At 52.2% G+C, this 9,827-nt stretch overlaps 1 protein-coding gene across 2 annotated transcripts; it reads left to right on the forward strand.

The window, feature by feature from the left end:
- Nucleotides 1-649: 649 nt before the first annotated feature.
- On the forward strand, nt 650-9,424 carry CLEC19A (C-type lectin domain containing 19A). 2 transcript variants are annotated; one of them, XM_075105146.1, is made up of 5 exons: nt 650-876; nt 6,481-6,646; nt 7,135-7,228; nt 7,988-8,120; nt 8,885-9,424. In XM_075105146.1, the coding sequence occupies exons 1-5, from the start codon at nt 786-788 to the stop codon at nt 8,962-8,964; spliced, it is 564 nt and encodes a 187-aa protein (XP_074961247.1). In that variant the 5' UTR covers nt 650-785; the 3' UTR covers nt 8,965-9,424. The 2 variants fall into 2 exon arrangements, with proteins under 2 accessions (XP_074961247.1, XP_074961248.1); XM_075105147.1 differs by lacking the exon at nt 650-876 and adding an exon at nt 3,057-3,138.
- Nucleotides 9,425-9,827: the final 403 nt, after the last annotated feature.

Genomic DNA, 9,827 nt, shown 5'->3' on the forward strand with positions numbered 1-9,827 from the left:
TGGTTAAAAAAAAAAAAAGGCAAGCACAAAATGGAGAATTAATGGGTTAAACCCCACAGTTACAGGCTGCACAAAGCCTGGCACAGGGCAGTGCTCCCCAGCAGCCCAAGGGACCCTCTCCACCTGCTTCCCGCAGCTGCAGCCTGCCTTTCCGAGGTACCCACACTGCTGCAGCCCCAGCTTCCCCCGCGTTAACACAGTCCTCGCCTTCCAGCTGCCAGCATTATCCTGTGCTTGATGGGCTGCTGGCCTTGCAGAGCAGGCAAGAGGGGCACGTTTTTCAGGGACCCCAAGGGGAAGGTCTGCCCTGAACTCCTCTCTGCGCCTGGCCACTGATGCCCGCCAGCATCCCTGGGGGGCAAGGCAGCCAGCAGAGCGCACCTGGGCAGTGCTAAATCGGGGACACAAAATCATGTCTTGGGAAGCAACTAGGGGTATAGATAAAGGATTTTGTTGCTCGCCTGCAGCCTCCGGCATGTGACAAATGCTTTCTGGGAGGAGAGGAAACATGCACCCCTTCCCAAGCCAGGCTGTGGGCAAAGGTCTGGGCACGGGTCCCTCAGGGTGCGATGCGATGAGCGCGCCTGGGCTCAGCCGGTGGTGGGTGGGGAGGCGCATGTTGCTGGGAGAGCTGCTGCTTTTGGGGGAGGGAGCAGCACAGCGCCTATATCCACCTCCGCGCCGGCAGCCTCCCTGGCACAGCCGGGAGCTCCCGGACCGAGCGACGACCCCTGCAACTGGCCGCCTGCGGAGCTGCGGGAGCGCCCCGTCCGCCCTCCCTGGCGATGGGCACCGGGTGGGATGTGTGTGCGCTCCTCTCCGCGGCATTGCTCACCGCCCAGGCTTTTCCGCAGACAAACATAAAGATCAGCCAAGGTGAGTGCAGTGTGTTGATTGTGACTTGGGGTAAAGGTAATCCTGAAACTGCTACGTCTTTAGCGGGGAGATGAGTGTGTGTACCTCCTGCAGGGTCAGCAGCTGGCTTTCCCCTTTCTCTGCTCCAGAAATCTCTGACCTTCCTTGAAATCAACTTTCTTCTTTACTGGGGGGACGTGCCAAGAGCAGCCCCGGTTTCTCTCTCCTGGGATATTGAAGCTGTCTCTGCTCTGGCTTTGTTTCTGTGTGTAAGAGGCTGCACTTTCGCCTTCAGAAAAGCGTGCTCGCATGGCATGATGCCGTGGACCTTCAGCCGTCCCTACCATGGGTCTGGCATGGGCAGCAGGGGCACCAGGCAGAAATAGCTGCAGCAAGGCACATGCGTGAGTGTGAGTGGAGCAGCATGGCACCCTGGTAGGACAGGTGGGGAGGACCACCGTGGTGCCTAGTTTATTTATTCACAATTATTTCATGTGAAAAGCGGCCACGAATAAGTGATTCTCCCGTCTTCCTATTGGTGACAGCAGCTGCTTTATGTCACTTAAGGTTCTTGCAAACTTTTTCACGGGGCTGGCATGAGCAAGAGTCGCTGCTCTGAGTTTGTTTGCACTGTTAGATTTGTGTGGGAACATGAGCAGAGAGGGACTCCTTAAGTGCTATTCGGTGAGTTTGTGAGAAAATGGATCGATACGAGCCCAACCTTCCTGCCAGATGCCTAATCCGTGGGAGCTTTGCCAAAACTAATTAAGGAGGAAAAAAAACCATGCAAGATAACTCCTATCTGTTAGTGCCGGCTGCAGGAGGGCTGCTGCCGGTGCCTGCTGTAGCCTCACGACTACAGACATACCTGGCAGAAGATTTGAAGCTGTAAAACCAGCTTGGTTTTGTTACAGGATTTACAAAACCAAAGCCCTCAGTGTAGGGATGTCACTTCCAACATGCTTCAACTAGTGTTTAAAATTTTACCTGGATATTTGTAACGTACTTTAAAAGGCACATCACAGTGTGTAAAATATTGCCCAGTAATTAAATGAGCTTCATGTCCATCAGTGGATACCACCCCCTGCAGCTCCATGCATCCTCCAGACACACAGAGATCGAAAACCCTCCCATGTTTTGAAGATGGATGCTAAGCAAGAGACTTTTTCATCTGTTAATGGAGGATAAATATTGCAAATCACAGGAAGGTGGGATTGTTTGTCCGTAATGACTGTGGTGTCAGGGCTTAAGGCCATCCTCCTAAAGCCATGGGTGACCTGAGACATCCCAGACCATACAGTAGCACTGTCTTAGCCCCTGCCACATGTTCCTGCCCACCAAACCCCCTTTCTCATACTTATTCTTTGGGTTTATTCAATAAAGAAGATATGGGCTGGCAGATGTGTCGAGGCTGTGGTGGGATGGAGGTCTGCTCAGCTGGCACTTTGAACACCCCAGCCTCACCACAGGCTGCTTATGCCAAAGCCATCTTCGGGTGGGTCCTGGGGCTCCCCGTCCCAGCTATCACAATAACTGCCCGCTGCTCTGGCAGCACCAACACAGGGTAAAGCTGAGCTGCTGGTCTTCCCCATGGCCCCAGGCTGCTAAGAGGCAACTCGGTGTTGGTGAGCGTCAGGATCATCCTGAGCCCCTGCTCTGACTGCCAGCTGGGGAGCGCGCCCCATCCCTTGATCTCATCATTGCAGCCCTTGCGTACCAGCAGAGCAGCTCCATGGGCAGCTTTGCCCTGAGAAGGACCCAGCCTTGCACATGATTGGGATCTCTTCAGCTCTTCTCCATTGGCATCAACTTCAGACAAGCCTCTTGGATGTTGATGGACACTCTCCAAACCCAGCTGCTTGCCAAGAACTGAAGAAGTTCACTTGCTTTTTCAGGTCAGACGGCAGCATTAGCTTTTAAATGAGTCAAGAGGGGTGTTTCAAAACCATGCCTTTCAGTGAGGTGTCTCCTAATGTCTCTAAGCTTTTTGGTAAGTCATCAGCTGTTGATGAAACAGAGCCCTTCAGTGTTCCGCAGCAAGAGGAGCATCTGCTGCCAGCACTGACCTGATCTGATCTGCTGTCTAAAACACTTTGATAGAGCTGCAGTATCGCCAGGAGTCTTCCTTGCATGGACATGTCTTGTGAACCTTGCCCTAGCCCCAAACTTTGTATCTCAAATCTGCAGATCGCTGGAGCTGAGGCAGCATTGCACCTTGGGATGAAGCTGTTCAGGAAAAAAACCTTCTCTTCCCCAGCTGAGACAGTGGGAGCCACACAGTTGGTATTTTATCTTTTTCAGTAGCATGCTGGAATAAAAAAACATGTGAAACTGTCTGGGGTTTTCTCAGTTAATTATTTCCAGCTGGAAAGTGGCCACCTGGGGATGTGAAACTTTTTGGCAGAGCAGTGCCAGCTTCTGCAAGACTTTGACAAGTGGTTTTCCTGGTGGTTCTGCAAGTGGGTCTCAGCTAGTAAATAAATAAAAAGGCTCCAGTTTTGTTGGCACTAACAGAACTCCAGAGAGCACAAAACTCTCTTTTCTGGCCCAAAATTGTTTTCCAGCTTTTCTGGGTTAGTAACAGCTGCCTGATACGAATCTTATCCTCAGCCAAGTTTGGACATCTATTTTGCTGGTGCTGTGTTAAAACCTGGTCCTGACCTTAAAGCTGCTGCACTGTAAATAAGCAAAGGGAGGAAGGATTCTTGCCATCATTTTTCACCAGGAATTTGGGGACAAATGGATTAACTGACTTCAGGTCGGCAGGAGCCCCCGTGCCGCAGGCAGTGGCTGTGCTGCTCCTGCCCTGTGTGGAGGAGCTGATGCTGCTGGGGGTGAGTTTGCCGCAGTGCTTAAAAGTGAGGATCTGGTCTAAGTCACCCCAAATGCTTCCCCTGTCCCCTTTCAGATCAAAACACCATTAGCAGCTGCTCACTTGGGTTATGAGGTTTTCCAACAGAGCCATGAGTGGGTGTCATATACTCATATACTGACAACCATACATCAAATTTCTTATGGCCTTTCTGCTAAAAATAGCACCCGAAGACCCCAGATAAAGCAGCACCCCCAGTTATTCCTGCCTCTAAAACTGGGAGCCATAGTTCTCCTCCAAAGAGGCAGCCAAAGCCTCTGATCCTGACCTAACAGAAAAGATGCTAATTAAATGCTGACCTCCCATATTTTCCTTTTCAGTATATTTAACCTTAAATTCCTTCAGGCACCTCTAGTTCGCTGAAGCTCGTCAAATTAATGCTACCTAATGGGAAGCAGTATGGAATAACAAAGAAGGACTGTCTCCCTGTCTGACTTGGTTTTGGCTGCTCCGAACAAAACGAGGGTGATTTTCCTGGACGACTGGGGCGCCGACAGGCCGGGCTTGGAGCCAGGGCACCAGGACACCCGCTGCAATTAGCACTCAGGAGCGAAAGGCCCCATTTGCTGGAGATGCTGCTGGGTTAAACCCTGTGAATTTTGCCACTGTGCTGTTAGAGGTGAAGAGTTTGTCAAGGCGCTTCACAGCCTCTATAATAAAACCCCGATTGCTGGGGGAGCTGGTGGTGCCTGTCTGCTGCAGACCCCTGGGGTGCCCTCGGCAGGAGGGACCAGCAACCTGGAGACGCTGTGAACCCGGACCAGATCCCAGCCCTGTCCCAGATGGGGGGATGTGCCTCATCCACAACCTGGCAGTGAAGCTGAAGCCTTGTCCCATGGGTTTGACGCTCTGCCCTTTTTCTGCTTTGCTTTCAGAGTGGCAGGGACCACTGGCCAGCCCCATGTTGGGAGGAGAGCTTGGCTCCCAGGAAATCACATCAGCTCTCAGCATTCCTAGACCTTCTGCTCTATTGCTCTAATAGCAACAATCTGCATTTTTTTACGGCTATTCTAAGGTTTTTCCAAATGCAAGGACGGCTGGGTGTGAATCTGAGAGCTGGATCCTGCATTGCCGCTCAGCTGGCTGTGGCTTGGCCACGCTCCCGTAAAGCTGTTCCTCTTGGTTCCAGCCCAGCATGCCTTATCTTTTTCCCTCCGCAGCCCGTAACTAGTGCTGATGAGGGTGGGAGAGCTCTCCGCATGTTTGTTGCTGTGGGGTATAGAGCTACTTCCAGCCACGGCTCCTCCGGAGGGAGTGGCCGGGGATCCTGAGACAGGGCGATGGAGCGATAGCCCCACGGGGTTCAGCACAATGCGTGCTACTGGCGGTCAGGTTGGCCTCTGCACCTTGCTCAGGAGGGAAAAAAGGGCTCTTTGCATTTGTGGTATGTCAGCTGGGGGTGGTATGTGACAGGAGGGACCTGGGGGATGGCTGGCAGGTGTTTGTAAAAGGCTCAGAGATCCCAATGTGGAAAGAGCTGATGAAATAAGAAATTATCACCTGGAGCTGACAGTGCGGGGCAGGGAAGGATTCAGCATCACAAACACTCCCACAGCTGCTTTGAAATCATCTCGCCTCTCCTTTTCCCCACACCGATACTGCCCTTGCTGCTCCCATGTCCTGTGCCACTGCTAGGCTTTGCTCTCCCCACCCTTAAGGAAAACCATTCCCTCCCAGTCCCTCAGTACCGGAGGCCCTATCTGGGCTTGAGCCTGTTACCTGCTTGGATAGTTTCATGGCATCTCCCTACGCTGCCTACCTCCCCACTCCCTCCAGCCTGACCCCACAGGGATGTGGGAACTGGCTTTGGGGAACCTGGCAGTTCCTCAAGGCTCAAAACCCAGCAGCTAGGAGAGTTAAGCCTATGTGCTACAAGAGTTGGGGGGTTCCACCTGCATTAGTGTTGGGTGGGGTGTTGTGCGTGTGCACTGCATCCTCCCCACGTGCAACTGTGGGAGCGTGGCATGGAGGAGGTCAGAGGAAAGTGTTCGTGTCGCTGCAGTGTTTACACAGCAGCAACCGCAAAGGCTCCAGAAGTGTGTCCTACCCCCCCAAATGGCCTCTTTTGAAGTAACTCCCCTGCTGTGCTGAAAAATGGTGAGGAAGGAGAAGCTGCCCCATGGAGTCCCAGCTCTTATCTGGTGACGGGAGGCAGATAGGCTGGCACCACTCCTGGCGGCACGCACATCTTGCCTGGCTATTTATGGGGCCAAAACCCAACACGTGCATAGTCCATGGCTGCTTCGGGGTCCAGGGACAGAGGCGATGGTGAGGGGATTTGCTCGGAGGGAGGAGGTGCAAGTGGCCTTGCAGGAGGGCAGCGTGCAGCCATAACTCTGCAGCCCCTGGCTGTCACCTCCCATCCTAGCACAGCAGCTCCAGTAGTGCCTGATAGAGGCGAGAGCAGCCCTTATCTTGGTTTCCCTAGTAGCAAATATCAGTGCCTTTATTTTAAGCACCCTCTGCCTAAAACAATGTCGAACTGGCTTGAGATGTCCCTCCTGATTTAGGCAGATGCTAAAACCAAGAAACCCATGGCTTTTGCAAAATGTGTTTTGGCTTCTGCAAACTTTTTCACAGCTTCTGCAACAGTTGGTTTTGCCATGCATGTGTCTGGTGGTTATTTGCTGGGGTGAGGTGGGGGGGAGCAGGGTTGGGCACTGCTGCCTCCGCTGCCTGCTCTGCTGCCTGCTCGGCTGCCCGGCCACACTGCTTTGCCATCAGCTGCTGGATGTCCTCTGCTCTGCCCCCAGCCATGCCAGAGCCCGTCCACGCCTACTCCTGCCCGCTCTTCTGGACAGAGTACGAAGGCCATTGCTACCGGTACTTCCCCATCAACAAAACCTGGGCTGAAGCCGACCTCTATTGCGCCGAGTTCTCCATTGGCATCAGATCAGCCAAGCTGGCATCCATTCATAGGTGAGTGGCGCAGAAACATGTTATCCCACACTGGCATGGCCTGGGGAAGAAGGAAAATGGAGACAGTCCCATTCCCACATGACAACCTCTGTGCCAGCTGCAGGCTCATGTTCCAGCCTAAGCATCCCTCTGCAGCAGCGACCGGATCAAGTCTGATGCACTGGGCACAAAAAGGCAATGTAAAAAATACCTTTTCCTGGCCTTGCAGGAAAACTGACATAGTATTCCCTAAGTTTCCCAAAAATGCGTTTTTTTACTCTTGAAAAAGGGATAGAAATACAACATGGTTGTACAGGCTTTTCCCCCTCTCCCTCTCCTCCAGCTCTCACTCACACTACTCACTTCTTGCACAGACCTGGGAAAGTAATCAACAGCAATTAGAAGAGGGGGACCCATTTGGCCATGCCATAGGGCGAATGCTGTGGGGCATGCCTGACCATTTGCCTGACATACCCCCTCAGAGGCTCTGTATTGCTCTATTTCGACAGCTGGGAAGAAAATGTCTTCGTGTACGACCTGGTGAACAGCCGCGTGCCTGGCATCCCCACTGACATCTGGACGGGGCTCAACGACCTGCGGCAGGTGAGAGCTCTCCATAGTCATGTGGGAAATGGCTTTGAAAAGTTCACTTCCCTGTGTTTCCTGCTGGAAAACCACTTGGTTTTCTTCTACACTCCTTATAGCCCCATTAATCAGGTGGTAGCATAGGGTCTGTTGCGCAGCTTATGAGAGAAAGTTGTCATTTCATTCCCTCCAGTCTGCTTTCAAAATAAAAGTTTTATTAGAATAAAAAGATTACTAATTACTAATTGTTCACATCATATTTTATTAATGGATTAATAGAGAGAGTATTGTACTGCTCATCCAAGAACAGCAAATAAACTAAAAACCTCTCCAATGTCAAAAATCACTGACTTTCATAGCTTTCTTGTGACACTCTGCAACTTTTCAAAACTGTCATGTTGGAAATATATAGTCTAATATGTAACTAAAACCCAGCTGAGACCATCAGAACAGTTCCATGCCAGCAAATTTTTTTAGATATTGGGAGAGGAATGGAAAAGAAGAAGGAAAAGGAACACAGGACTGGGTGGGTGTGTTAAAAAATATATGGGTTTAATTTCTGGGCTTCCCCTAGTGAGAACATTGTGAATACTGGGTCTTTCCACGGTAAGTTTTCAGTTGTAAAACCCAAACGAGCTGTTTGGCCTTTGCTGAGTGGTGACAGTCTCTCCCCATGTCCTCGGGCTGTGTGGCATGGGGGTTGGGGTCTGGATGGGAGGCCCCCCCCGGCAAATGTGGCTCTGCAATCGCCGCCTTTCTCCGCTCGCCCTGTGCCAGGAGGGTCACTTCGAATGGACAGACGGCTCCTCCTACGACTATCACTACTGGGATGGCAGTCAGCCCGACGATGGGATCCACTCCATCCCGGAGGAGGAGGACTGCGTGCAGATCTGGTACAGGCACAGCAGCGGTGAGTGCCGTGCCGGGCATCAAGGGCACCTTAAGCCTTATTTGTATGTCAGCAAATTCAATCCACTGCAGCTTGTGCTTTTCTGAAGTGGTTGCTGGCAGGCTGAGGATTTGCATTTTAATTTTTTATTATTTTCTTTTTTCTTTGCAGAGAAGGGACATGTTTTCTCTTTCACCATGTACAAACATACACACACACACACTCGCTTTCCCTGTGCTCACAGCCCATCTCCCTCTCCCATAGCAGCAGCAGGAGGGGAGCATCATCTGCTTTGAAGAATTACGGAATTTAGCCAAACGTCAAATTTTCCCTCCCACATAGGAGGCCTGTGGAAACACCCATCATTTTGCCAGCTTTTCTCTCCCTCAGGAAAGGGCCATCTCGCTGAGGCAGGGCAAGACCCTGCTTGTGCAAAAATCCCACTTCACACCCTCATTGCCAGAGAGACCAGTCAGGTGTATCCAGATGCCCTGGACATACCTAAACGCCCCATCCACTGGCAGCCTGTTGATATTTTGTGGGGTACAGGGCTGTGTTTGCAGCTGCCTCCCCACTACCATGTTTGAGCCAGCGCCAGGCATCCCTGCCAGCACCCCCAAGGCAGGGCTGGGGATGCTGGGAGGAGGCAGGGCTGGGAGCAGTGCAAGTAGAAGCACATCCAGGGAAAGCCTCCCTCAACAGCAGGAGATTTCCAGTCCTAGGGCAGTGCATGGTTACCTCCTCACACTTTTTTTTGGCTAATGCCTTGTTTTTTTGGGGGGTAGCACTGCGCTCCTGGAACGACAATGCCTGCGGCAGAGCCTTCCCCTTCGTATGCAAGATCCCCTCGCTGGCCCTGGACTGAGGCTGTCGGCACTGCCTGCGCCCCCCTCATTTTGGGTCACCTCTCCAGCCGTGCCAGGGAAGAGCGGCCAGGACATGTCACGGATGGCAAAAGCCACAGAGCTGCTGAGCATCCCCAGCCAGACCCCAGCTGCAAAAATCCCTCCTGGGAATGCTGCAGGGATGAACCCGGTGCTTACCCTCACCATGGGCAAATGGCGACGGGAGCTGTATTAAAGAGTGAAGGAGCCTCCCCAAGCCTGAGCTTTGGGTTTTGGATCAGCTATTGCAGCATATTAGAGGAAACCCACAATTATATTAATTCACCAAACTGTTAGCATAAAAAAACAGCCGTGCATAGGAAATAATTCTGCCTGTCGATCTGTGAAGAGTGGAGGAAAAGTGTTATTTTCTGCTAAGTTATGCAAAATATCTCTTCTGTGCATTATTTTTCTCTCCACTACAATAAACGGCAAACAGCAGGTGGAGGCTCCTCTGTCTTTCTAGCGCTCGAGTAGCAGTGACTCCCTGGGGAGGTGGGGTCACGCAGAAGGAGCTGGTTTTACCACAATCTGCTCTGTATTAAAAAGGCATGTTGGGGGGAAGTGGACTCCTGGGAAAGTTTATTTGATTGACCCCAACTGTTTTTTGGGGTTCCCCGTGTGCACATCCCGCCCTTCACCCGGCCCCATCAGCCACACAGCATCGCTGCATGGGGTGGATGGAGCCTCTCGGCATCCCGCAGCAGGTGAGCAGGGTTTGGCCCTGGCTGCTTTGGGCTGAGTGAGTTACAAGGAAGGCGGGTGAAGGGCTGATGTGCACCAGCTGAGGGTCAGCTCACCCTGACAAAACTCTCCTGGGTGATGAGAGTGCACAGCTCTTGGT

The sequence above is a fragment of the Phalacrocorax aristotelis genome, chromosome 10 (genome assembly GCF_949628215.1).
Source record: "Phalacrocorax aristotelis chromosome 10, bGulAri2.1, whole genome shotgun sequence".
NCBI lineage: Eukaryota > Metazoa > Chordata > Aves > Suliformes > Phalacrocoracidae > Phalacrocorax > Phalacrocorax aristotelis.

What these genes read in the sequence shown, in the direction of transcription:
- CLEC19A (XM_075105146.1), top strand. Translation starts at nt 786, where the DNA reads ATGGGCACCGGGTGGGATGTGTGTGCGCTCCTCTCCGCGGCATTGCTC. An exon ending in AAACATAAAGATCAGCCAAG is followed by an intron (nt 877 to 6,480) that starts GTGAGTGCAGTG and finishes CTCTGCCCCCAG; the next exon opens with CCATGCCAGAGCCCGTCCAC. An exon ending in GGCTCAACGACCTGCGGCAG is followed by an intron (nt 7,229 to 7,987) that starts GTGAGAGCTCTC and finishes GCCCTGTGCCAG; the next exon opens with GAGGGTCACTTCGAATGGAC.